This window comes from Zalophus californianus, chromosome 5 (genome assembly GCF_009762305.2).
Source record: "Zalophus californianus isolate mZalCal1 chromosome 5, mZalCal1.pri.v2, whole genome shotgun sequence".
NCBI lineage: Eukaryota > Metazoa > Chordata > Mammalia > Carnivora > Otariidae > Zalophus > Zalophus californianus.
In genome coordinates, this window is record NC_045599.1 from 114,166,486 (window position 1) to 114,193,460 (window position 26,975).

The 26,975-nt window shown below is 45.2% G+C and overlaps 1 protein-coding gene across 3 annotated transcripts in view; it reads left to right on the forward strand.

Moving 5' to 3' along the window:
- The first annotated feature begins 752 nt into the window (after nt 1–752).
- LOC113929260 (chondroitin sulfate proteoglycan 4-like) overlaps nt 753–26,975 on the forward strand; it is a 75,159-nt gene continuing 48,936 nt past the window's right edge. For all 3 annotated transcript variants that reach the window (XR_003522140.2, XR_003522141.2, XM_027606030.2), the window contains exons 1-5: nt 753–933; nt 13,029–13,192; nt 13,522–17,091; nt 18,505–18,975; nt 23,305–23,481. Coding sequence is in view for 1 of the 3 variants with exons in the window: in XM_027606030.2 (XP_027461831.2) it covers nt 855–933; nt 13,029–13,192; nt 13,522–17,091; nt 18,505–18,975; nt 23,305–23,481 (4,461 nt within the window). In the remaining 2 variants the exon portion in view is untranslated. The remainder of the gene's footprint in view (nt 934–13,028; nt 13,193–13,521; nt 17,092–18,504; nt 18,976–23,304; nt 23,482–26,975) is intronic.

Below are 26,975 nucleotides of genomic sequence, written 5' to 3' on the forward strand. Positions count from 1 at the left end.
ACTGCTCTTGTAGCACATTCGTTAGCATTTTGTCAAGCAGCAATGTGGCAGAGAACACAGCCAGGAAAACTCCCGGGAAAGAGAAGTTGATCTAGAAGGCCCTTGGCTCTTATTGGTCAGATCCTGTTCTTGGCCGATCCTGCTCAAGTCCATTTTACCAGAAACTTCATACGTGGGTGGAGGCTCTTCCTCTCTATGAGCATGTGGCCCCAATCAGAAGGTGAGTTTCTGCACGGGACTCTTGGGCCTTGATTAATTCCTCTGATAGTGGCTCCAAAAAAATTCAATGAAAAAACTTGAGGGCCGTCCTTTAAATACAAATGAGGCTCATATTTGATAAGGAATGATTATGTCATCTTATCACCTCCCACTCTTAGTCATTCATCCAACACATATTTGCTGGTGCCAACGCCCCAGGTATACATTGCAGATACAGCAATAGGCAGAACAAACCCCCTGCCCTCCAGGAGCTCAGTCGGGTCAGGGGAACTAGCCCACCTTCCCCAGCCTCCCTTTGTCACCACCTCCTGCTAGCCCCTTTCACCCTACCGCACCTGTCGCCCGGCTGGGCGGGGGCCATGTAACCTCTGCCCGCGGCGCCTCCTTGGGCCCCGGGCCCCCGTCCCGCCCCGGCCCGATTTCGCCAGCGGCCTGGGAGAAGGCCCAGCCAGGGCTGGCGCTGGTGGCGCGCAACAGCTGCAGGTCGCAAATGGCTCTCTCCGCCCCGGCCCAGCCCCCCGCGCTGGCTTGGGGCGGTGCGCCCGCGGGCCCCGACCGCTGGGCGGAGAGGCGCCGGCGCAGGTAGCTGGGCTGCCGCCGGGGAGAGAGCGCGGGCGCCGGGCCGCCGCGGCGGAATGGGGCGGCTCGGGGCCCGCCGCCTCGTCCTTCTCGCCGCCTGCCTGGGGCTCTGCGGGGCGCGCGGGGCGCTCGGAGGTACGCGCCTAACTCCCACCCCCCGACCCCTCCCGGCCGCGCCCGCTAGCAGAGGGTGGGCGAGCAGGGACTAAGGCGCTGGCTGGGGCCCTCCCGGGACCCTAAAGCGCGCGGCGACCCTGTCTCGAGCTCTCTGGCCGGGCGTTCCTGGGCTGGGCGGCACGGAGGAGGCTGCTCGGCCCTGCGCGGGGAGTGTGGGCGCCGCAGCTGGAAGCTTCCAGCTCCTGATCCCCCCCACCCCCACCCCCCACCGCGTGCGGCCTGGCCCCGCCAGTTCGGGGGAGCCCCGGGGTGGGGGCCGTTCCCCAGCTTCGCAAGGCACTCGCGGCCGATGGGGGTTTCAGAGTTGGGCTCCTGGTTGCACTCGGACCAGAGCGAACGAATCCTGCCGCCCTCCCTTCTGAGCCTTTGCCGCTCTGCGCGTGGCCCAGGCCGGGTGAGAGGTACTGGGCTGCACGCGACCCGCAGGCGTTTGGGGCCTTAAACTCGTCCCGAAATTCTTCGGTTTCTGGCCTGGCCTGTTGTTCTATAAGTACCTCCACAAGTCCACCTACATTTTCTGGACCTAATTCACTGGAAGGGCTTTGCATTTCCCTGGCGCTTTCCAGAAGTCAAGGATTACTAATAAAAAATAATTATTGGGACTTTTTACACAATGAGTACTGCACTTGGGCCTTCTCGCCCTCCAAGGCTCCTTGAAATTTAATGTAGTTCAATGAAAGACTTTCTTTGAGAATTTTAAAGATAAAGCATTCTAAATCAAGGGCCTTGTATCTCTTTGTAGGATTCGGATTAAATTCTGAAGCTTATTTACTGCATTTTAGGCATGGAATAGACAGATAGTGCCATTGCTGTCTAACCCGCCTCATGATTTCAGGAGGAGCTTCAGAGTCATGTTCCGGCCACGATGGCATCTGTAGTATGGACGCTTCACTCTTACCCCAGCTGCTCAGAGTCTGACTGCAGCACCACCCCCCGCCCCCGACTCTGCTCCCACCTTGCTGTATGCGGGCCCTTCCATGCTCCTTCTCCCCATCTTCCTCCCTCCTTCCTGCCTGGCCCGAAGGGTGGATTGGGCCTGGAATTGGAGGTCTGGGGCTGCAGTCTGAGGCTTTGATGTGGCTTTGAGAGGGAAGGTTCCAGTTGCAGAACAGGGAGATCTGGGAGCACAGTGAATGGTTCTGATTGGGTGGTGATCTGCCATGAGCCAGTGGTCAGTGTAGGGTGATGGCAAGTCCATAACTTTGGAGTCAGATGGGCTAGGGCTTCAGCTTGGGTGCCATCCTATGTTCTCAGACTGGCTTGGGGAAGGTGAGTTTCCTTCTCTAGGTCTTAATTTTGCATCTATAAAATTGAAACACTAACTTCTTCATAGAGGCTTGAATAAGACACTGTGTAAGACTTCCTTACCGCCAGACAACGGCTCAGTAATGCTCATTTCCCTCCTTTTCTACTCATTACCCTCCTTCCTCCTCATCTGTGCAATTACCTTGGGTATGAGGCTAAGAGCCAACGGATTAGATACCCATTGAGGGGTACGGAATGTGGATAGGGAAGGTTTTTTGAATTCCATAGCATATACAGTAGTTCTCCCTTATCCACAAGAGATACATTCCAAGACCCCCAGTGGATGCCTGAAATCACAGATAGTACCGAACCCTTTGTGTACTGTGTTTTTTCCTATAATACATACCTATGATAAAGTCTAATTTGTAAATTAGGCATAGTAAGAGACCAACAGCAATAACTCACAATAAAATAGAACAACTGTAAAAATATACTATATTAAAAGTTATATGAATATGGTCTCACTCTCTCAAGAGCTTTATTATACTGCATTCACCCTTCTCATGATGCTCTGAGATGAGAAAATGTCTACGTCATGACATGAACCCGGTGAATGACATAGGCATTGTGACGTAGCTTTAGGCTGCTATTGACCTTCTGAAGATACGCCAGAAGAAGGATCATCTGCTTCTGGACCATGATTGACTATGGGTAACTGAAATCATGGATAAGGGAGGACTACTGTACTTTTAGCACATATACTGTTCCTCATCCATGGCTTTAATGGCAACCCAAATATTGGATACTGAGGTCTTATCAAAGTATACACACACACACACACACACACACACACACACACACACACACACACACACACACAATGGAGTATTATGCAGCCATCAAAAGGAATGAAATCTTGCCATTTGCAACGACGTGGATGGAACTGGAGGGTATTATGCTGAGCAAAATAAGTCAATCAGAGAAAGACATGTATCATACGATCTCACTGATATGAGGAATTCTTAATCTCAGGAAACAAACTGAGGGTTGCTGGAGTGGTTGGGGGTGGGAGGGATGGGGTGGCTGGGTGATAGACATGGGGGAGGGTATGTGCTATGGTGAGCGCTGTGAATTGTGTAAGACTGTTGAATCACAGACCTGTACCTCTGAAACAAATAATACATTATATGTTAAAAAAAAAAAATGAGGGGCACCTGGGTGGCTCAGTTGTTAAGCGTCTGCCTTCGGCTCAGGTCATGATCCCAGCGTCCTGGGATCGAGCCCCACATCGGGCTCCCTGCTCAGCGGGAAGCCTGCTTCTCCCTCTCCCACTCCCCCTGCTTGTGTTCCTGTTCTCCCTATCTCTCTCTCTCTCTGTCAAATAAATAAATAAAATCTTTAAAAAAAAAAGATAGTAAGTAGGAAGGGAGAAATGAAGGGGGGGGAAATCGGTGAGGCAGACGAACCATGAGAGACTATGGACGCAGAAACAAACTGAGGGTTCTAGAGGGGAGGGGGATGAGGGATGGGTTAGCCTGGTGATGGGTATTAAAGAGGGCACATTCTGTGTGGAGCACTGGGTGTTATATGCAAACAATGAATCATGGAACACTACATCAAAAACTAATGATGTAATGTATGGTGATTAACATAACATAATAAAAAAAAGCTACTTTGGGGCACTTTGAAGAATATCTTCTTGAGTAGCTAGATGTGTGATCTGATTTTAGGTTTCTTTCTGACTTCCTTGGATGATTCAGGCTGTTGCTTTGAAGAAATCTATTTGTCAAACGTAGGTGAACTCAGCTCTCAGTCCTTGAGGGACTAGTGTGTCCTCACCTTGGAAAGTCTCGCCACAGCAGGGAGCCACTTCGATAAAAAGATACTGTCTCAGTAAGAATATCCTTAGCATACACCCTCAGCATATCCCTATTTGCAAATAAAAGAATCAGTCCTACTACCACTAACTACTTTCTCAAGGTACAGCGTGTACTTAGCGCTAGACTCACGTTGTCAATAGTTCAGTAGTTTTTGACTACCTTCTTATCAGATCCCATTAGAATATTATTGCTCAGACCTTGTACCAGCGCTGATGAAGAGCTTGAACAGGAAGAGGAGAAAGGCTAGCCCTTCCAGTTCCTTTTGCATTTACTGGTCCTTGCATTATTTCTCTATATTTTTAATCTTTGGCTTACTTGCAGGAATTTTAAAAAGCAACTGGTCCTGTTAGTGAGGATGTGTTTAGTTATGGTGAGATAACAAAATTGTAAGCCCAGTTGTCCAGGCAGACCACGTGTGGTGCGTCGCTGAATGCGAAAGAGAGTGAGGGCATCAGCGTCCATCTTTCTGTCGGTGTAGTTTCCACTGCTCCCTCAGGGAGACTTGTGTACCCAGCAGGTGACACATGGCTGGTCTCACCTGGGCAACTGAGGCAGGATGCCCATCAATCCGTATATTAGAGATGAAGAAAGAATTCTTATTGTTCTAGATTCTTATTTTTTTAGATTAAGGCAGCCTGTGAATTCATAATATTTTCTTCTGGCTCCACAGTGAATATCTTGGCACCACACTTTGCTATTTCTGTCTTTCTTTCTTTTCTTTTCTTTTTTTTTTTTTTTTTTCACTTTGCCATTTCTACCTAAGGCTGTGGTGTCCGGACCCAAATGCTCACTGTGGCCAGAGTGTCACGGTGAGCCAAGCACCAGCTGATGCAGCAGGAGGGGACCCAGGGCGGTGGCCCCTGGGGCTGGAACATCCAGCCCCACTCACAGGTGCTGTGCTGTGAGAATGGGTAGGTCCCGGGGTGGCCTGATCAGCCGACTCACGCAGGGAAGCCACAAAGTCCAGGTGTTTGATTAAAATCGCTTTTATTTAAAATATCTTAATTTAATATTTAAAAGTAGAGCTGCACAGGCCATAAAAAGCACAAATAAAACTCATAACCTCTGCTTCTGTGGCCTTTCCCAGTGCTCCTGCTTTATTCCCCTCTGTATTCCCGGCACGTAGTCCAGGACCTACAAATGACAGGTGCCCAATAAATCGGAGCACCTGAATGAGCGAATGCACCTGGGCACTGTGGAAGGCAGAATGACAGCTCCCCAGGAAAGTTCACATCTTAACGCCCAGAACAGAGAATATGTTGCTTTACGTGACAAAAGAGTCTTTCCAGCTGTGATCCAATTAAGGATTTTGAGATGAGGGATTACCTCCGATTATCTGTGTGGGCCCTAAGCAAACACAGGCTGTTATAAGAGGGAGAAGATGATATGTTGGAAGCAGAGGTTGGAGTGATGTGACTGCTGGCTGGGGCCACCAGCCAAGAAATGTGACAGTGTTCTAGAAGTTGCAAAAGGCCCAGAAACAGATTCTCCCCTCCAGCTGCCAGAAAAAATGCAGCCCAGCCGACACCTTGATTTCAGCTCATACGGGAGTACAACAAAATACCACAAATATAATGGCCTAATATGTTTGGACTAACTAGTCTCCAGAATTGTAAAGCAACGGATGGGTGTCATATTAAGCCATTACATTTGTGGTAATGTGCTGTAGCCGCAATAGGAACTGGGGCCATGGGCGGGGCATCAAAGCTAGGACATGGGCTCTGTGTCACTAAAGAGGGAGCTGTCAGCTCAACCAGCATCCAGCCAGGGACCAGGGCTGCCTCACAGCTTCATTCCAGGGCTGCTTCGGAAGCTACGGAGCCTACAGGAATAGCTCTCCCTGGAGTGGTGCGGGCCCCGTCTGCGTGACCTTATGCGGAGGCAGACGGTGGAGGATGCCCCCCTGAGAGGAGCGCAGGGTGGGGCAAGGGCTGGTTTTCTCTTTGCAACCTGAGCAGTTGGCATGGAGACTCCTGTTTGGGAAGGGAATGAAAAGTGAGAACGTGGTGGGTCCTGTTCTACGGGAAGAATTCCAAACCCCAGATTGCCCTGGCCCCACCTGCAAATCCAAGATTTGCATCTTCATGGTGGTCGGGGGCCTGCTACCCACTCTTTCCCCGCCCTCCTGTGGGGCCAGCAACACGTTTGGCCCAGAGATGTGGTACCAGAGGCCCCTGTCACCCTCTAAGCCGACTGAAGCAGCTGCCCATCCTGCAGCCATGGAGCCAATACCTCTTCGCTCACTGACTCTCTTTCCCGACTTCTGTATCAGTGTACCTGAGTTTTGTGGGAGAGACTCTTAGAACTTCCCTTGTTGGGGATTTGCTTTTAATGAACCCAGGAGGTTGGCCTCTCTGGCATGTTAGATGTTTATACTAAGTTATTTCATACTTGGAAGTTTTCTTCTTCCTCAGAGTGTTCTGGATGGTTAGTTACCTCTTGAATAAAAATTCAGCTTCGGTTTGATAAAGCATGCAACGTCAGTGCCACAGGAAAACCTCGGAGCAGATTTGTGAGGTAAAAATGTGGCTTTTCTTTCCAAGTGCAGTGACTCGCCTCACAGGGTCGGTGGGAGGAAGAGCTGCTTTGGAATATTGGCGCTCCTCGGAGCACCTCATCTTAGGACTTTGTTTTTTCGTTGTTGTTGGTGTTTATTTTATTTATTTATTTTTAAGATTTTATTTATTTCTTTGACAGAGAGAGACACAGCAAGAGAGGGAACACAAGCAGGGGGAGACGGAGAGGGAGAGGCAGGCTTCCCTCGGAGCAGGGAGCCCGATGCAGGGCTCTGTCCCAGGACCCTGGGATCATGACCCAAGCCGAAGGCAGATGCTTAACACAACCCAGGCGCCCCTCATTTTAGGACTTTTATAATGCAAACACTTTAGCAGAGAAGTTTGTTTTTGTGGTTTTGTATTTTAATTTTTAAAATAAGCTTCTATGCTTGTGATGTATCATCTATACAATACGTTTGGAAGAAAGGCGATACATAAAAAGGTACAGTATAAAATTGTCGACAATGTGAGGTTATGAAAAGGCAGCTCTAGTTTTCAGGGAATACAGACAGTTCTGAAATCTCGTTTTTGTAAATACTTTCCTAATTAGTTTCTACAGTCACCAGGCCGGACTGATTGTGTTCTAAAATCCAGAACTGATGTGTCTCCTCCCAACTAAAAACGCATCTTCCCCATTGTGTGCAGCATAAGGTGCAACCTTCTCAAGATGGTGTGTAAACCTCCCCCCCACCCCCGTCAGTGGGTCCCTGCCCATGGGGATCCAGTTGGTCAGTCAGCCATTTGCTCCCCAAACGTTCATTGAGAATTCCTCGCCATATATGTACCAACAAAACAAAGCAAAACCAAACCAAAGCTTCCCTCCCAGGATCCCCCTCTCAGTAAGTGGATTCCTAGCCAGAAATCCGGAAATTCATCTAGGTTGCTCCCTTGACCTTTCCCCTTCCCTCCTAGTCAGTCCAGCTTCTAAAGTATCCCTTGAACCCACCAGCTTCTCCCCCTGCCTGCTTCCCTACTCCCTACCATCCCTTTGAGGCCATTTCCTGCCCTTCAGCCAGAACCATCTAAATTGCAACCCGGGCACAGCATTTCCCTGTTTGATCCCTTTATGGCTCCCCTTGAATAGAGTCTGAACTCTTACCTTGGCTTCCAAAGTTGTCATTTATTGGGTGCCTCCTATGTGCTGAGCACTCTTGGAGGCACTGAGGACTGAGCAGTGAGCAAGACTAGCGAAGGCCCTTGCCCTCAAAACCTCACATTCTGTTTGGGATGGTATGGGACTGGAGCTGGATAATAACCCAGGAAACAAACAAAGAAGGTAACTAGGGCCTAGAAAATAGTCGCCACTTTAAACTGACAGTTCAGAGAAGGCCTTTCAGCCCTCTGACCGTTTGCCCCCCGACCCCTCATACCCCTGCCGCACCCACCCCGGCTGCTCCCCCTCACACTGGGCTCAGCCAGAGTGGACCTTTGGCTCCTTACAGTCACTGGTCTCTCTCTCTCCTATCTCTCCACTTGTGTCTCTCCTCTTACTCTCGCCCATCCCTCATTAGGTCTTTCTGGAAGCCATTGTCTTGCCTGCCAGAAACACCCTCAGCCCATCCCCTTTGACTGGGCCGAGTGCTTCTGCTGTGCTCTCCATTTCCCTGGTACTAAGCCACTCTATTCCTTGACTGGCAGTCTATGTCATTCACCTTTGAATCCCCGTGTTTGTGGTTTATTTGGTGTATTTGTGGACAGCACAAGTACATACATAATGGGCCACTTAAATCTGTCAGGGAGAGACACTTTATAGGCACAGTACTCCTTCCCTCATACCCCAGCGGGGCCCCGAACAAGCTGCTGTTGTACCAACTGTCTAATATCCTGGATCGGACATACTCTTCTTTTTGAGCAGCTTTCCCGTCTGATAGACTGCAAGCCCCCATAGTCTCAGTAACTTCCTGCTTCCAACTCCTGATAGTACCTGGCACGTAGTAGGTGCTCAATAAATAGTAAACCAAAATACCCCCAAACAAGCAAAACCCAAATCAAACAAACATACATACAAACAAAAACAGGAAGATGTAGTTTGGAAAAAGAAGTGGGAACTATTTCTAAGGTAGATAAAATGAATCAAATAATCACTAACCACCCTTCCCCTGGGGAGAAATTATAGAGAAATAGAAATGTTTACTTTCCCTGCAAAGTTTTTTACCCCCCTTATTGCCAAACTTTGACTTCCATTCAACCATTTCACCTTTTACTTAAGCACATAAAGCCAGGAAGTTGCTCTGATTTTTGTTCACCTTGACTTGCCCTACCCATGTAATACTGAAATCACACCTTCTCCTTCCCTCAGGTGGAGATCACCTTTCCTTTTCCTAGGACCCAGTTTTTCTTGTACTTCGATTGGCTTCTTACTATTAATTTGAGGCACTTACTAGGAGCCACAGAAGTTGAAGTCTGTTTGGAGATCTGTGAGCATGAGACTGGCTTCAGGCTGTCAGACCAGTGGTTTTAAACCTGTTTCCTTGTTTTCCCCCTGAGGCAATGGAAATTTCTAGCCACCAGCTGATCCTGGAATTGATTTCGTGCCAAGGAGGTGAACTGTGGGAAAATATATTACTTAGTCATTCTCAGCAGTAGATTTTATGATTTAGAAAACATTTCCTGGTTTTGAGAGCTTAACAATACAGGCTCTGAGTCTGTCAAAGTCAGAGTGAGGGGACTCAGTAACCAGAGGCCAGGACCATACACTAGGCAGGACAGCTAGTGGGTTTATAAATGCTTGTTTCGTCTTTCTGAACTTATTGCTACATTCTCGTTTTCCTGAATTTAATTATTAATGGCTGTTTTTTTAACTAGAGAAGAGTGTTTATACCCACCTGAGAAAGTTTGTAAGAGACCATATTCGTCTCTGTGTCAGCTTCGTATCTTGGTGAAAACACTGGATGGGAGGTGGGAAATGCGGGGGTTTTGTCTTAGCTCTGTTGTGAACAACCTGTTGACTCTACATAAGTCCCTAAGGTTCTCTAGTCCCTAAGGTTCTCTAGTGACTCTACATAAGTCCCTAAGGTTTACTCAAATATTGAATGAGGGTCTCCGAGGTGAGTGTAGTTTGGTTCAATAAATGCTTGCTTGCTACTTACCTTAGATTGGCTTCCCTAAAGAGAACAGCATAGGCGGGGGTTCTTGTGCAAGTAAAATGCTGAGTGAGGGGACCAGGAAAGAGCTATACGGAAGGCGGGAAGCAGGATAGGGCAGGAGAAGAAACCAAGCAAAGATCTGGGTTTAGCTGACCTAATCTCAGCCTGATCCCAGAGAGCGCTCTAGGATACGAGTAACACAGAGCTCTACGTATTTTATATGTCTGTTTCAATCAGTCACTGGCTATAGGTCCCCCTCTAGGGCAGGGGTTATAATTTCACTGAAATTTCTGGATAACACAGTGAAACAGCTGGAGGTTGGGTATACCAACTTGTTAAAAAGGGATCTCAGTGGCCTACCAACAGAACCTATTATGCTACCTGTGGCCAGGCACTGTGCTAGGTATCGGAGAGGGAAAGATAAACAAAGAGATGGTTCCTAATCATAGGAAACTCATGGAATATTCCAGGAGATAGATGAATAAGCAAGGAATTTCAGTACAACATGGTGAATGCTGGAATAAAGGAATATGCAGAGTGTTGTAGGAACAGAGAAGCAGACATTGCAGATTGGGTTCCTCAGGAAGCAGAATCTAAGATGGAGATAATCATACAAGAGCCTTATCAAGGACTGCTCTTAAGGATCAACATTTGTTCTCAGGCCCATATATTATACCTCCTGGAGATATAGCAGGAGGTGTTTAAAGATCTTTAATTTAAAGACCATGTAAAGATCTTTCATTTAAAGCCTTGGAAGATGGACCCTCACTCCAATAGAGTATTGCTTCTGAGGTTGTGATTCACCTGTACCTTGATCAGGTTGTTCAAACAGTCTGTCAGGTCCTCAGCTTCAGCCGTGTAATATATGATAGGCCAGTGGATCCTATGGTCTTAGGCCCATTACCACACCTTCCTTGGAGTAAAGGGTGTGTCTTTGATTGATGTGATGCTATTTGGCCTCCCCTATTAGTGGATTAAACACTCCATGAGCTCTTCATGTAATGGCGCTATCTAGGCAAGAAAGGCAAATATATACCCAGAATATGAGTCTATTTTATTTTTTGAAAGGAATCACTGGTCATTCTAAAAGGAAAGAGTTTCACTGAAGTCAGCTCAACACCAAGTGGACAGTTGGTCTCTCTTCAAGGGATAGTAACATATTAGGGGTTGGTGTTGGATCCTGTTGGAGGCATGTTGGGCATTCAGCAGGAGCAGCACCTAGGAAAGCCTTGGGAAGAGGGAGCCCTGACTATTGGGTGCATGCATAGACTCCACCCCTGCCACCATGGCTACCTGTTGTGCCAACCTACGGGGGGCAGATGACAGAGGCTGGCTGAGGTCAACTGACCAAGTCACTCTGTATGCCTGTTGTTGAATGCATATTCTGTGGTGGATGTTTTCTGGTGGGCATTAACGTGCAGTATCATGATTTTCCCACTTAATGCGTCAATCCCAGACCTCCTTATTCCTACTCTTTCAATCTTTTGCATCCTAGGCTCTTGACCATTTGGGCAGGCCATTTGCCACTCTCAATCAGGTTTTATTTATTTGAACCTCTGTCCGCTTCTCTCTGTGTGTAAAATGGACGATTAAGTGTTCTACCCAAAGTTCTATCCACTTGGAGGATTTTTTCTTCCTAGTGTTTTTCATGGCCGCCGCCAGAGGGAGCTATGGTGCAGTTGGAGTCTATTCTCATCAGGCACCCATATGATGAAGCTGACTCATCCGTGAACCATGCTCAGGTGTTCTGTTTCTCCATCAGCTGGTACCACGGGATTTGCCCATGCAGCCATATGTGTGAGCCGAGGAAAGGTGCTGGGGCAAGAATGGCGATGATGGAGCTCCCGGGCTACCATCTTGTATGCTCACTTGTGCCTTCTGGTCCTATTTATGCTCAGTCCCGGAGGTACCACTTTCATCTCTTTCATCCATCTGTCATGGTAATTCTGTTGTGTCTGTCTCAAAGACATTTTCTATGCATCTAGGAGCCACTTTAGCAGTGGGTTCATACCATTTCTGGTAGTCTTTGCCAGGGTGTTATAGCCTGTATCCTTGGAGAGTGCTCCCAAATCTATAAACTCTTCCTTATCCAACTTCACGCTTCGCCCCCTTGATCAGGTACCCCCAGTCGTCTGCGTATTCTGGCAGCTACGGGTAGTAGGATACACCTGGAGAGGTCCCACGGCTACACTAGGGTCCAGTCCTTTTCCACCCAGATACACCTGGAGAGGTCCCACGGCTACACTAGGGTCCAGTCCTTTTCCACCCAGATACACCTGGAGAGGTCCCACGGCTACACTAGGGTCCAGTCCTTTTCCACCCATATCAAGCCCAACATGTCCCCACACAGGTTATGTTGTGACTTAACCTTCGTTTTTGGTCTAGTGGCCAGGAGGAGAGATGGGAGTGTAACTTCAGAGGTCAAATGCTGCTTGTGGGGAGAAGCCTCTGCATCCTCCTTCAGCAAGGGCCATGCCAGCCTTAATGGGGGAATAGGCCACCTCTGCAGGCGAAGAGGTTTCAGGGAGAACTAGGGACCCAAGGTATTTGAATGCCTCAACCTAGATGTCTCCAGTTCTTTATGTCAAGGTTCTATTCTTTCCCAACCAGGGTCTTAGATTTGTCAGAGCAAGCCTGTCATAGATGGGACTTTAACTCTATTTGCAGCTGACTAGTCTAATGATTAATTCCTGGGTGGGCATCTTACCTTCCACTGGTCTCCTGCTGTAGGAAAGGAGGACTCTATATGCTACCAGGGAAGCCCTCTTGCTTTCACACTTAGCTTGTAAATGTGAACTGATCTCTCCTAGCTTTTCCTTATCTTTTTCCAAAGCTTCATTCAAATTTAGCAGTAGACACCCGATCCCATAGTCCTCATAGCTACTATTTGCACTGTATCTTTCATGGCTTGATCTTTCAAGCTGGCTAATGTGTTCCCTTCTGCTCTTATACCAGTTCACCACCAGTGGTTTGGGATTATCCCTGTGACAGGGAAAGAAGCAGGATTGGGTACATGGAGAAGTAGACTTGCAGTTCAGTTTCAACAGAAGCCTCGACCACCCTTCTTGAGAGTTCTGAAGATAGACTGACCCATCAGAGCTATTTTCAGTTGGGGCAAGAGAACACAGCCTTTGTACGCCCATATCAGATCTGTGGGCTACCCCAGGAATCAGCTGTGGCCTTGGGCAAGGCAGCTTCAGCAGGGTCAGTCCCTGAAGGGAGATGACAGTCTAAAGTGGAATTGTCATTGTGTAATATATTTACTCCTTTTTAAAATTTTTCCCTAGCATCTTTTTATGGTGAAAGCTATGTGGAGCTCAACATCATAGAAGTTTCGCCTGAGTTATCTCTTCAATTAAAATTTCAAACCAGCAAACCACAGGGATTACTTTTTCTTGCAGCTGGGAAAAATGACTACTGTATAATAGAACTTCTATCGGGAAACTTACGGGTAAGATTTTCTTAAATCTTTAAAAACGTGTAAGTTTTCAATTACTGGAGGAAAAACCGTGAGAAAGTAAGGGAACAAAATAGCTATCCATTTGATTACTGTTATTTTACTAGAATAAAATCATGTGCCATTTGAAAAGTTGGGATAGCCTCCGATTTTACCAGCATGCCTGAAATATTCTGACTCTGAAATTTTTAAACTTCATTGTGTAGTCCATACATGTGGAAAGTGGTTTCAAGTCCAAGTTTCTCTCTCTCTGTGAATGGCCCTGTTTTCTCAATAAAATACTATGATATGAGATTGATTAATTATGATTCTTTCTATTTCAGGTGAGGGTGAATTTGGGTGCAGGTGAACAAGTGCTCCTTTCTGAGCAAAGACTTCGTGTGGATGACCTGGTTTGGCATTTAGTGGAACTATACTATGTTAAAAACAATCTCTCTCTGGTTATCGACAAACAGTATGAGACAACTGGCCAGATCACTGGTGAGATACACAATTTGCACTTTCAACATGGAATCTACATAGCAGGCCATGGTGGACTCGACGTCCCTTACCTAGATGGAGAGCTTCCCAATTTCCGTGGATGTATGGAGGATGTAGTATTTAACCAGAGGGAGATCCTCGCATCCCTCAGGACTTACCCTGGTTTTAAGAAAGTTTATGAGGTGTCACTAGGATGCAATGATGAATTTTTTGCAGGGGAGGATGAAGCCATCAATTTCTTTAGCTCCAGATCCTACGTTGCCTTCCCAGAATGGAGGGTACAAGGGGAAGGGCTGTTGGAATTTGCTTTGCAGACTGGAACTCAACAAGCTTTGCTTTTTTTTCAGTCAGGTAGAGAAGGAGATTTTGCTGCTTTGGAAATAGTGAATGGTCTGTTGAAGGCTCGTGTAGGAAGGAGGAACAGTAACACCCAGCTCTCTTCTGTTAGCTTAATTAGTGACAACAAGTGGCACATTATTCAACTCAAATTCACTGGAAGGTATCTGGACCTGATGGTGGATGAGCAAGGGGTAAGGACGTTGCTGCCTTTGCAAAGCGAACCATTTGTATCGGAAGGTCCTCTCTTCGTGGGAGGTCTTGATAAACATAAGGGAGAAGAAGTTAAGAAGTTAGAACTTGCCTCTGTGTCCAGGAAATCTGCACGAGGAATCTCTTTCAAAGGGTGCTTAAGAGGCTTGGAAACCAACTCAGAAAAGAGAGCATTAAAGAATGCCCTTGTGTCCAAAGATGTAGCTGCCGGGTGTAAATTGCAGAGTAGTGATAATGAAAACCCTTTCATAACGACAACAGAAAACCTGCTTCGGTCAGAAGTTCCCCTTTCCACTACTGTCCCCGAGGCAGGCAAGTCTTTTCTTCACCATGCGAGTAGCTATTTCTTGAGTCTGAATAACTTGGAGGTCCAAGAAGGTGGGCGAGTGTTACTGGAACAAAGGCATATGAACGTGGATGTGGCATCAGAAGATTTGGGCATCTATCCTTCTCAAATACTATTTAAAATAGAGGAAATGCCCCTTCATGGGTTCCTTCGAATCAATGTTTCCCCCGCGCAGAGAATGGAGGAGGCTTTCACTATGTTAGATTTGGGGCAAGGGAAAGTTTGGTATGTCCATGATGGTTCAGAAGAATCTAGGGATTTTTTCACATTTTCAGTCTCATCCCAGAACAAGAAGGAAATGCCATTATATCTGCAAGGACATGTTCCATATGTGTTTAACATTACTGTCCTTCCAGTAAATGATCCCCCAGTCCTTAAGCTCCCTGAAGGAAACTTGCTTCTCCTGTTTGAGAATTCTAAGAAACGACTGACTCCAAATATAATACACGTGTCAGACCCTGACACAGATTCCTTGAGTCTTAATTTCTCAGTTCTTGGCAACTTCAATTCAGATGCTGGGTTTTTAGAAAACACCAATGGTCCTGGGAAAGCCATTAATGGTTTTACGCATGGGGATTTAAGAGATGGCAACATTTTCTACGTGCACAGAGGTCATCGGAACTCCCGGATCCTTCTGAGAGCAAGCGATGGAGAGCTGGTTAGCAATACGGTAGTGTTACGGGTTGTGGCTGTTCCTTGGGACTTCGAAGTGGCTGTTAGAACTGGGGTAGTTGTCCAGCAGGGTGGCACAGCTCTGATTACACAGAGCAACTTGTCAGTGGAGGTTAACGGTGAACCCCACGAGATGGAGACCCGCTATGCTCTCACTCATCCACCCCAGTTTGGCCAGATTCAGCGGCAGGGGTCAAGGGATGAATGGAAACAAGTTAGTACCTTTTCTCAGCGTTCCATTGATCGGGGTCGGGTCCGGTACCGCAGTACATTTCAAGAATTACAGCTAGAAAATGTTACAGATCACTTTAAATTTAAAGTTAACATAGAAGGAAAAATCAGTGAAGAGCTGACGTTTCCTATTACTGTACACTGGCTAAAGTTTATACTTCTGAAAAATGTTCCTCTCGAGGTCAGGAAAACAGGCAGACAAGTATTGAACTCTGATCATCTGCAGGCTGTGACGGAGGGTGTGGACGTAACTCAGAGAGAACTGCATTTTAAGTTACTGACCCCACCTAAGAAAGGAAAATTGCTAGTTGGCAATAAAGTTCTAAAAACAAACTCCGTCTTCAGCCAGCAAAACATTGCAGACTCTAAGATAAGTTATGAGGCACAGGAGAGGCCCAGGGAAGACACACAAGATACCTTTAGGTTCTTGATTGTTGCAAAACACATAGAATCAAAAGATTATACTTTCAGAATAAACTTTGAAGCAGATAAGACATGCATTGTTGTAACTAACAGAGGATTATTTGTGAAAGAAGGAGAAGGGAAATTAATTACGAAATCGGAATTATTTGCTCAAACACTGGACAATCAGACCTTCCAATATAGAATCACCAAGAGTCCTCAACACGGGACGCTAAAACTGGTTAACTTTTCAGATCCTCTGGGAAGTCGTGACAATATCACCGCATTCACTGATCAAGACATAGTAGGCAAGCGGCTGATGTATGTCCATGATGACTCTGAGACCCAGCATGATGAATTCCTCCTTGTGGCCTCTGCCATAGGACCAGGCCAAAAAGGAGTGGTCAGGCATCCTGACACGGAACATTTATCTACAGAAATCAAAGTTGCCATTTCTGTAGAGTTAAAGAATGATGAGAAACCAGTGCGTGTGGTAGATAAGGTCTTTCATGTCGTGAGGAATGGCCAGCGCCTACTGACCCTGGCAGATCTCTGTTACCATGACCCCGACTCAGATTTTGATGATGGGCAGTTGCTCTATACCCGGCGGGGCATCCCAAATGGGGACCTGGTGAGACCCACTGATCTGTCTCAGAAACTCTACCAGTTTAGGCAAGAAGACCTGCGGGAAGGGAGAGTGCTCTTCAGACATCGGGGAGCAGACTCTGCCCGCTTTGTGCTGTTCGTGACAGATGGTGTCCATTACACATCATCCCTTCTTGAGGTCAGTGTGTCAGACCCTTATGTCCAGATAGCCAACAACACAGGGCTGGTTGTACAGAGAGGAGAGGACAGCAGCCTCACAACAACTAACCTCAGTGTCACCACAAACCAAGATGTCAGAACAGACCACGAGATTGAATTCTACATGCTGCAGCCCCCAAAGCATGGCAGACTGCTGGTCAACCATTCAGTGTCCCACTCATTTTCCCAGCACGACTTGAAGCAAGGACATGTGATTTATAGGCATGATGGCAGCGGCAACTCTGATGTGTTCAACCTGACAGTGAAAGTTAAAGAGATATATGTAGACGTGGGCATCTATGTACGAATGTACTCAGAAAGTCACCAACATCGCACCCAAATTCTGCTCATCAAGACCCTTGTAGTTGAAGAAGGAAAACCAGTAAAACTGAGTAGAGGAAGACTCCAGGTAGGTAGTTGTCCTACCACCAAGCATTCTCTCTCTCCCAGAGTAATCTGCGTCTAAGAGCTATTTTTGCGTTGATTTCTCCCTCGTATTCAGAATGACTTTTTTCTAAACGTAAATGCCTTTAAAAAGAGAAGCTGGAAAGTTTCGTGATTTTGACACTACTGATTTTCCTACAGTTGGAAATGGAATATAAGTGATACTAAGCCTTACGTTAAAGCCGAGTGCACGCCAGCACACAAGTATGTATGTTTGTTTAGTGTAGAATGAATTGGGAATGAGGAGATGATGTACATATTATAGTAAATTAAGGGATCTTTACTTTTTTCATTTTTTATAGACACGCTGCCAATATTTCATTTGATCTCAGTTACATTTGTGATGTGATGAAGCAGGGTATAAAAACTTAGAGAAACTTAAACATAAAAAGCGTTCCTAAAACAGCAGAGGATGCTATCCTACACAGTTAATTTCCTTAGCTCTGAAGGCGGCCTTACTTCGTTTCCTGAAACTGATGGATAAAATTGGCGCAGACTAGTGGAATGCCAGGGGTGAGACCTTATACCAGAAGCTACTTGGTTTCCTGGGGCTCCTACTTAGAAACTTCCAGCAGGCAAAGCCCTGCTGATCAGAGTTAGGAGAGAGTGTTTGTTTTAGGGTAATCCTGTACAGGGTTTGTAAACTGTGATTTATGACAGGTGGCCACAAATACAGGCTATTCTGAATATACCCTCAGGACTGCAAAGGAGTTTACTTGTTTGCTAAATGCAGCCAATGACATCAAGAAGAAATGAACTCAAATCAGAAGCGGTTTACTAAATGAGTTTGCTTGAGGAAATATGGGGCTCACCAGCATTTCTCAATTCTTTTTTAGGATCTTGGAGAGTTTATGTTTCACCACAAGGGGGCATGTGCAGTTCAGTGACTATAAATCAGTTAAAATGACAGTTTTGAGATGGATTTTGCTGAATCAGTAAATTAAATATACATTGAAAATGCTGAGCTAGTTAAAAGGGGAGAGAAAAACTTTCCTCTAAAGTCTTGCAATTTAAGTGATTCAACTTCCGCTTCTTCGACCATCTTTCATTCCTTCTTCTTATACAGTTTTATTTCTTTCACCTCAACTTGCTGAGTCCTGGGTGTCTTGCTGCTGTGAATAATGCCTTGTTAAAGCATTAGTAAGCTATTCAGGTCTTGTTGACTGTTACTTTTCTTTGCAACCATTTGCATTAAATGCAAATGTTGACATGGTCACCAGAACAGACCCAGGCTTAAACACTGTATCGACCCTGATAGTAACTTAAGCCATTTGTAGACTTTAATAGAGAATAATTTGGTTCATCAAGGGTCTTGACTCTTATTGAGTATTGATGTGATTTTCTTTTTGTGTTTGTGTGTTGTATATACAAACTCAAGGCTGTCCACGAAGATAATATTCCTTCAGAGGCAGTGTTCACTGTCAGAATTCCACCAATGCATGGATACCTCAGGAAATCTTTACCAGAAGAAGGCAGCTTGAGTGCAGATGCAAAGTCCCCTCTGATTTTTACACAACAAGATATTGATGATGGGGATATTCTTTATGTGCAGACAGCTCCTGACCAACAACAGGACCATTTTTTACTGGAAGTGGTGAATGGTTTCCAAGCTGTAAATGGAATTGAAATCTTAGTGGATATCGTCCCTAAGCGGATTCCTCTCGAGGTACAAAATTTCACAATCCGAGAAGGTGGTTCCAAAGCACTTCTGGAAGACTATCTCAAAATTCGAAACAAATATTTTGAGGGAGTTGACTGTGAATTTGTTCTACTGAAACCACCAAAACATGGTTATGTTGAACATTCTAATTTTCCAAGAGTAAAGCTAATGAAGTTTACCAGGAAACAGGTAATAATTCTCAGTTAATACATTTAGGTACATGGGATAAGAGAAAAAGAAATGCTATTTATTATTTAGATTAATGGACTCTCAGGAGTGGTAAGACTTGAAAGAGTATCTAGTTTAACCTCCTAACAGATGCTAGAAGCCCCTTCCATGGTAACCCCATAGAAAGGTCATCTAGCCATTGATTAAATATATTCAGTGATGGAGAACTCACTACTTCATGCAACGGGCACTTCCAGTTTAAAAATACTTCAATTGTTAGAAAGTTCTTTCTGCTGACCTGAAGTCTGCTGCTTAGACACTGTCAGCTCACAGCACAAGTCGTCCCTCCTTTCCTGAAAGCTCTTTAAATGTTTGAAAGAAAAAGTTACCCAGTTCCCTCGGATTTTATCTTCTTTACGTTAAACATCTCTAGGTTCTCCTACTTTGGCTCATAAGCCATGGGTTTCTAGCCTCTGGGCCGTCCTGGCTGCCCATTTCTCGAGGAACTCCTCACTGTCACTGTCCCACTCAAAGTGTTACACCTAGATAGTTAACACAGACGTGCTTTAGTCAGTAGTGGGTTTACTCATTTATTCATTCCGGTATTCAATTAACAGATGCTGAGAGAGCGCGTATCTGTGCCGTGCCCTAGGTAAGCACAGTGATAGCAATGGCTAAACGGCCCAGTCCCCACAATCCAGCAGCGGGACACCACTTCCCGTCAGTGTTCAGCATAAAATAACCACTCAGCTCAGGGCTGCCATCATGTTTCTTTGCTTTGGGCTAGGTTGGTATTATTGTGAGACCTGGCTTTCTTATCATGAATAAAATAATGATTTCCATTACTGTCTAAGTATTGAAAGTAGCTTGCCACCATTTCCTTTATAAGCTCCTGGGAATATGCACTCTTCAGGTTGGAAGCCATTAACAACCACCTGGCATCTCTGGGGATCTTTGTCCTGTTATCTGTAAACCCATGTGGGCTGCTTTCTTTTGCTTCTAAGGATTTCATCTTATCAATGGACTTGAACTGATTTGCTAAACCCTTCTTCTGTTCAAGTTGCTGTTCAAGGTTGCCATGATAAGGAGCCACATTCCTTGCCCTCAGGAGATGCTGGGGGAGGGGGCATAGGTGCACAAGCTTGACATGAGTACATCCTTCTGATGCTTCACAAAGCATTCTCACCATGGTGCTAAGGAAGCGCAGAGTTGGCACATCTGACTCTAGTTGAAGAGAATAGGGAAGACTTCACTGAGGGAGTAACGTTTAAGCAAGACTTGAGGAAAGAAAGAAAGAGCAGGGAGGTAACAGAGGAGAAACAGAAAAAAAAGAAAAAAAAAGGCAACATGAGCAAAGGGAACAGCGTGGCCAAGGAGGCATTAAAGTGAATGGGTTCTGGGGGCTGGGAAATGGCCCACAAGACTTGCAGGCGGGCTCAGGAGTGGCAGAGAGAACTGAGGCCAGACTGGGGAGAGTCTTGAATTATATGTCGAGAGGGTTAGACTGGGGAGGTCTTAGGGAGCCATGGGAAGAAGCAGAGAATCCTGAGGACTGGAAATGACCTTGGAAATCAGTGTTTCACTACTGGGGACCCAGGGAAGGTGATCCTTTAGTGACTTCCTATAGGCATCTCTTCATCATGCCTTCCTTCTCAAAGGCCGGACAAACCATCCAAGATGACCACTTGCTCTGGTGCAAGTTGAATTTAATACTGTTCACCTCAGGGATGCTAGGTGAGAGACTGAGCACTAAGTTTTTGTCCTGTCTTGGTCAGTTCATTGATTGTGCTTTGTAAGAAGTGTGCATTTAGAATGATTAGTTGAAATCTGTATGTCACGTATGTGTGCTCCCTCTAGGATCTGTGTTATCGTGTAGCCTTGTTCACAGTCAAGGTCATGTGTCCCTGCTCTTCCAGGTGACCCCTTCGTACTTTCTCTTCCTATATGACTCTAAGGTCTCCAGGTTTTGAGATATCATTATTTTCATGTAATGCGGCACTAACCCCTAACAACTGGGGGCTATAACGTTGAGTGGCTTGGAGGAGCCCGTGGCTGTGTTTGCCCTTCATTCATTCAGCAAATCGTTTTTGAGTATCTATTATGTGTCAGGCATGCCAGTTGTAAGGAGTGGGGATACAGCAGTGAACAAACCCGGCAATGATCTGTGCCCCCGTGCACTGGAGGGGAAAGAAGGAGGCAGAGAGAGACAATAGAAAAAAGAAATAAGTGAAATAAAAGGTATGCTGAGTGAAGATTAGTGCTATGGAGAAAAATAAAGCAGGAAAGGGAGCTGGGAAGTGCCAGAGCCTTCAGTGGTGTGTGTGTGTGTGTGTGTGTGTGTGTGTGTGTGTGTGTGTGTCTGTTTGGTTTCAAATCAAGTGGTCAGGGGAGGTCCCACTGAGAAGGCAGCATCTGAGCAGACAACTGGAGGAAGTGATGGATGGGTGAGCCAGGTAGACATGGTGGGAGAGCATTCAGGCAGAGGGAAGAGCAAGTGAATAGCTGTGTGGGGAGCAGCAAGGGCTTTAGTGGACCGCATGCCATAGGGGGAGAGCTGGAAATGAGGTTAGGGAGGTCCAGCATGGGAGGGCCTTCTATGTCACCTTTAACCCTGAGTGACATGGGGAGCAAAGAGGGAGGGAGAAGGTGAGCAGAGGCATGACACCCTATGCCCTGAACATGATTGGTGACAGGGGACCCAATACTTTTCAGTCTTCTAAGATTTTCTACAAGTTTGTTATATCTTTTAATTTCAGGTCAGCAGATATTTTTCTAGTGTTAGAAGTCAAGAAATAGGCAAACCCCCACCCAATCTTCTCTTTGCCTTTACATTTATACATATTAAATGGCATGTAATTTGGGGGAGTGCCACTCCTTTGAAGAAATGCTATATTTCTCCAGGAAAGATAGTGAGGAGGCAATTTGAATTAAATACTATGTTCCTAAAGCACTTTAGGTACAAATTCTCTCACATTCTGATCAATGCCATCTTCTGTGTTTAGTTTCAAGTAGCTTAAAACAGCATGTTTCAGAACTTGTGGTCAAGCCTATGGTCTGGAACTCCTCTGCCCACAGAACTCCAAAGAAATTCTCATAGCACCTGTGTACAAATGGCCACAACTTTCCCTTGAGACTCTTCCTGAACTTTTCAACTCTTGTCAGAAACACCTCTGAGAGATCAAAAGTATTTGCTCAAAGGAAGTGCACCATAGGAACGGGCAAAGTTGAACTGTTAAAATTTTTGGCAGTATTTTATCAAAACAAACACAACCCCAGAGACTTTTTCAGAAGTTCAACTACTCCTGTTGGGCTTTGGAAGTTCTCTGCCATTTTATATTTGGGTCACAGACTCACTGAAGCCAAGTTCCCTTCTAGCTTGAAAATTCTCTTGGTCTCTAATTATGATCCTGTGCTCTTCAGTATTTTCCATCAGAGCCTTAAAGACATGAAAGGCATTCTGATCAAATTTGTGGTTATTACAAATCCAAGAGGAATAATTAATTCATTTGATGACCATTTCAGAATGAAAATTAGAAAATGAAATCTAACAAGGATAAAAGTAAATGTTTGCCATTTGTGTTATTGGTGACAGGGGACCTGTAAGGGAAATCTGCCTTGATAAAATTTGATTTTGATATATTTTATTATATTCTGTCCACAGGAGATGTTTGGTAGCTAGTTATGGGTAGCATCAGCTAAGAGATGCACCAAAAAACGATTGTGTTCTGAAGGAGGAACAGGATTAGGAGGGAGCATGTATAGTCTCCCGTACAAAGAACAGTTAAAGGAATGATGCATGCTTAGTTCAGAAAAGAGAAGTCTGGGGAAACTTAATAGTTGCCCTGGTCCAGATGTCTCCAAACAACAAAAATCCAACAAGTGGGTAGAAGGGTAGAAGCTTCAGAGCCTCAACCTAACATTCTGAATTCTCTAACAAAGTAATCCACAACTTCAAAAATTAGTCACTGTAAGTAAACAAGTAGAGTCCAAATTTCAGTGGGTGTTGTTCCACTGAAAGAACAGCTGGATTGTATCACTTACCTATTGCACATTTCAGTGTTGGAACTAGCCTTTGACTTAGGTCTCCTGATTACCAGCCCAGTGTTCTCTTTCACACTATGTGCTGCGTCGCTCCATTCCTCCTTAAACTTACTCCTGGGATGTGGCATCACTTCATGAAAACTATCCTGTCCGTCATAATTTCCACTCTGAGTGTCAGAATCAAACCTCATAGGACGAACACATGCTTCTGTGTTTTAGAGAGACATAAAAATTAGGATTATAGCAATTTGTTCATGTTTTTAAATCACATTTCAATAAGTTGGTGATTTTTGTTGGTGGTGGTTGTAGGTGGAAAATGAACTGATTTACTACGTGCATGATGATAGCGAGGAGCTTCTTGACAATTTCACCATCTTTGCAAGTAGCTCAGAGCTTGGAAAACAGAGTCTGCCCCAAACTCTTTTTGTAACTGTGGAATCCGTAAATGATGAGGCTCCAGTAATAACAGCCAACAAAATCCTTCAGGTAAGTGCTCCATGTCTTTTGATTTATCATAATAACATTAGGGCTACCAATTTGATTTTCTTTTATATTATTTCTGATGTTAAATAAGAAGACATAGGACTATGTATGTACGGTTAACATATTCCTACTGGTTTTAAATAAATGTTAGTTGTGACTGGGACATTCTGTTGGGTAACTGTTGGAAGATGATGAATCCCAATGAGTTACTGTCTTGTTGTATTTCTTGAGTGGGTGTCCTTCACACTATATTCCCCAAGGCATGGCCTTTTCTAGTTAGGGTGGGAAGGTGAGAATCAGCTCCCTGGTATTGAATGTGTGACCTTAGGCAAATTATTTACTCCCTCAGTGTGCTCTCATCAAGGTGGTAGGAAATGGAGGCAGAGTTGTGAGGAATAAAAGAGAAAATGTTGTAAAACTCTCCCACAGTTCCTGACATGTGGTGTGGTTGGGACTCAATAAATGGTAACATTATTACTGAAAAACTCCAAGGCTAAACCAGTATTAGAATAAAACAAAAACCACTGTACAATCATGTGATGGTATTATGCTGTTTCTGGGAACTTCCGTCAGCCTTCACTCTTTCTGAGAATCCCCTGGGGGTGCTTCTTAGGCACTCACAGATAAACATGTTTTGGCAACCACATGGTGTCCGCCATTTGGCTCCTGTCCTGATGTGGGAACCTGAAGCAATGTCATGGCTTCTATTGGCCACACAAAGGGCTTGATGCACAGGACTCCCTCTGGCTCTTATGGTACCATTTCCTCCCACACCAGCACTACCTATGTCAATGCTGGTGAACCCATTTGTGCCAGTTTACACTCAAGGATCCCAAAGCTTTCATTCAGTAGATTTTTTTGGTCGTACATCACTCCTTCATACTGTCCCTTCTTCTAAGGACTTGGGCATAAATTTGCTATTCTGGCTTGGAGAAGAGTCATAGGTATTACAATAGTAAGTGCTCAAAAAAATAATTGTTAGCCATTATTATGTGCCAGGTATCACTCTAAGGGCTTTTAGCTCCCTGAGAGTTGTACTACCGTTTCCCTCATTGGACAGAGGAGGAAATCACATGACAGTTAAATGACAGGCTGAGGACAGAGTGACAGCACAGGAGCCTGATGACTTGTTCATGCCTCTTTTCAGGCTCTCCAGCAATGACCGACACATAACAAACAAGAAGTATTTGTTGAAGGGATGACTAAATGAAAATATAAACTGTCAGTTTCCCCCCAACATTGGCCCGTGTTTCAGAGACCAGGCTTTTGCCTTGGCTCTTTCTTCCTTTAGTACAGCTGCATTTCTGGAAGAATCCAGAAATGGCCCCTTGCACATTTCAGCCTCTAGGGGACACATTCATCAGGTATGCCCAGACGTGGGAATCTGAAGGTGTTCACTTCGAAATTTGGCAGAGACAAATCGTCCCACATACGTTTTGGACAACTTCAGCCTTGTTTACACACTCATGAGAGTAAATAGTTAATAATAGATTCTTTAGAAGTCCAGAGGAAATTGGGTAGTCAGAAGAGATGCAGAAGAGGTGGACACAAATAGCGCTCACCGGGGGCTTATCTAACTAGAAAATTTTATATTGTTAAACATGGAAACAGGCTGGGGTTTTTAAAATCTGTTTTTATTTGCTCAAAATAATTGGATTTAGGAATAAGCTTTTTAAGGCTTTTAGGTATTTTACGGCTTGGCTCATTATTCAGCCTCTGTATTTTAAGTGAAAAACTAGTGGTGTTTACACCTTTGGAACGTGTCGCTTTATCTTTAGTTTACTCCAGTCATTGTCTAGACAGCCTGGGAATGGGACGTTCTAGCTGGTCACATTTGTAGGCCTACCTCTGTTTTCACAGATTCTTGTGGTGTTACTATCTACTGAACTCATTCTCAGCAAAGCGATCTAAGACTAGGTTGTTGGCTCTGGGGAAGGGATCGTAGGCGTCAATGATTATTAAGCACAGTTATAAAAGTTTACATTTATTACGTGCTTACGGAGTACAGTACTGAACATCTTCCAGAAGTGGTATCATTTTCACAACGCTCAAAGCAACTGCTGTTCCTGATGTCCTCATCATAATAGGAGCAGCGAGGCCCAGAATCACCAAGGGAAGGTGTGAAAAGTCTGACTGTCTCACCACCATTCTCTGCCACTTGGCCCACTACTCATGACTGCCTCAAGCTCTCTCAGTGCATCCACATGATCAAGGGCTGTCTTTATTACAAAGAAAAAAGCCCCAAAGCTGTGGTGCTTCTTGCTCCCCCTCACGCAGACTTCAGGGAATAGGTCCACAGCAATTGTATTGAACACACATGTGTTCGCCCAGGAACCTCAGCAGAGGAGTTCGGCATTTTGCTGTGTGGTGCGAAACTGCAGGATGAGAAAGATCCATGGGAGGGACCTAAAATCTGGACAGACATGGGAGAAGAGCTGGAGCTGGCTGAAGGAGAGGAAGACCAAGGAATAACGCAGTGAACTCTTGGGCTTCCTCCTGAAAAGGAATTGAAGCCTTGTTGTGGGTTTGGCTTTCAGTTCTGAGGTGCCATTAGTTATAAGAGGCGCCCTCAACTTAATAATAGCTTTATTATATTGAAATATTCCTGTCAATTTAAGATCTTCAGAACATTAGATTGTGAGAGGAAAAAATGTGTATGCTGGCCTTTGTCTCTGTCTTCCCTTTAAATTAGGGAAATACGGTCACTGCCGAGAACCTTGAGCTTGCTCAGGCAGTTTGCCCACACCCCCTCCCCCATCCTTGAGTCCAGAGTGTTTTTCTCAAGAAAAAAGGAAGAGTCACTGGGGGCAAGGGCCATTTCCTTTATTCTTACCTTCTTCCCTGGAGAGCCTGGATCTAGGCCAGGAAGGGTGCAACTTCCCAGTTTCAATGGATGTGGTCATTTGACTCTGGCTCTTTCTGAGTTTATTCACTTATTTATCTGGTAAGAATCGCATTCCTGTCTTTAAAATTCTGGATTGAAGTTAGAAGACCGGAGTTCAAGGTTTGTAAATTGCCCAACTTAAGCAAAATTTCTCTGAGCCTCATCTTCCTTGACAACAAAACCATGACTGAGTTGTGGGTTGGTGTGTGTGTGTGTAAAAGATATATATATATCTGGATTTATTATAAGGAATTGGCTTATGTGATTATGGAGGTGGGCAAGTTCCAAGATCTGTGGGGTTAGTCAGCAGGCAAGAGACGCAGGAGAACCAATGGTTTAGTTCCCATATGAAGGTCAACAAGAAGAGCTGATGTCCCAGTTCAAAGGCAGTCAGACAGAAAAGAATTCTCTTTACTCACAGGAGGATCAGTTGGTTTTGTTGTTGTTGTTGTTGTTGTTTCTACTTAGGCCTTCAACTGGTTGTATGAGCCTCACCCACTTAAGGGAGAATAATTCTGCTTTACTCAGTCAACTGATTTAAGTGTTAATCTCATCCAAAATGTTAATCTCATCCATTCTCATAGAAACACCCAGAATAATGTTTAACCAAATA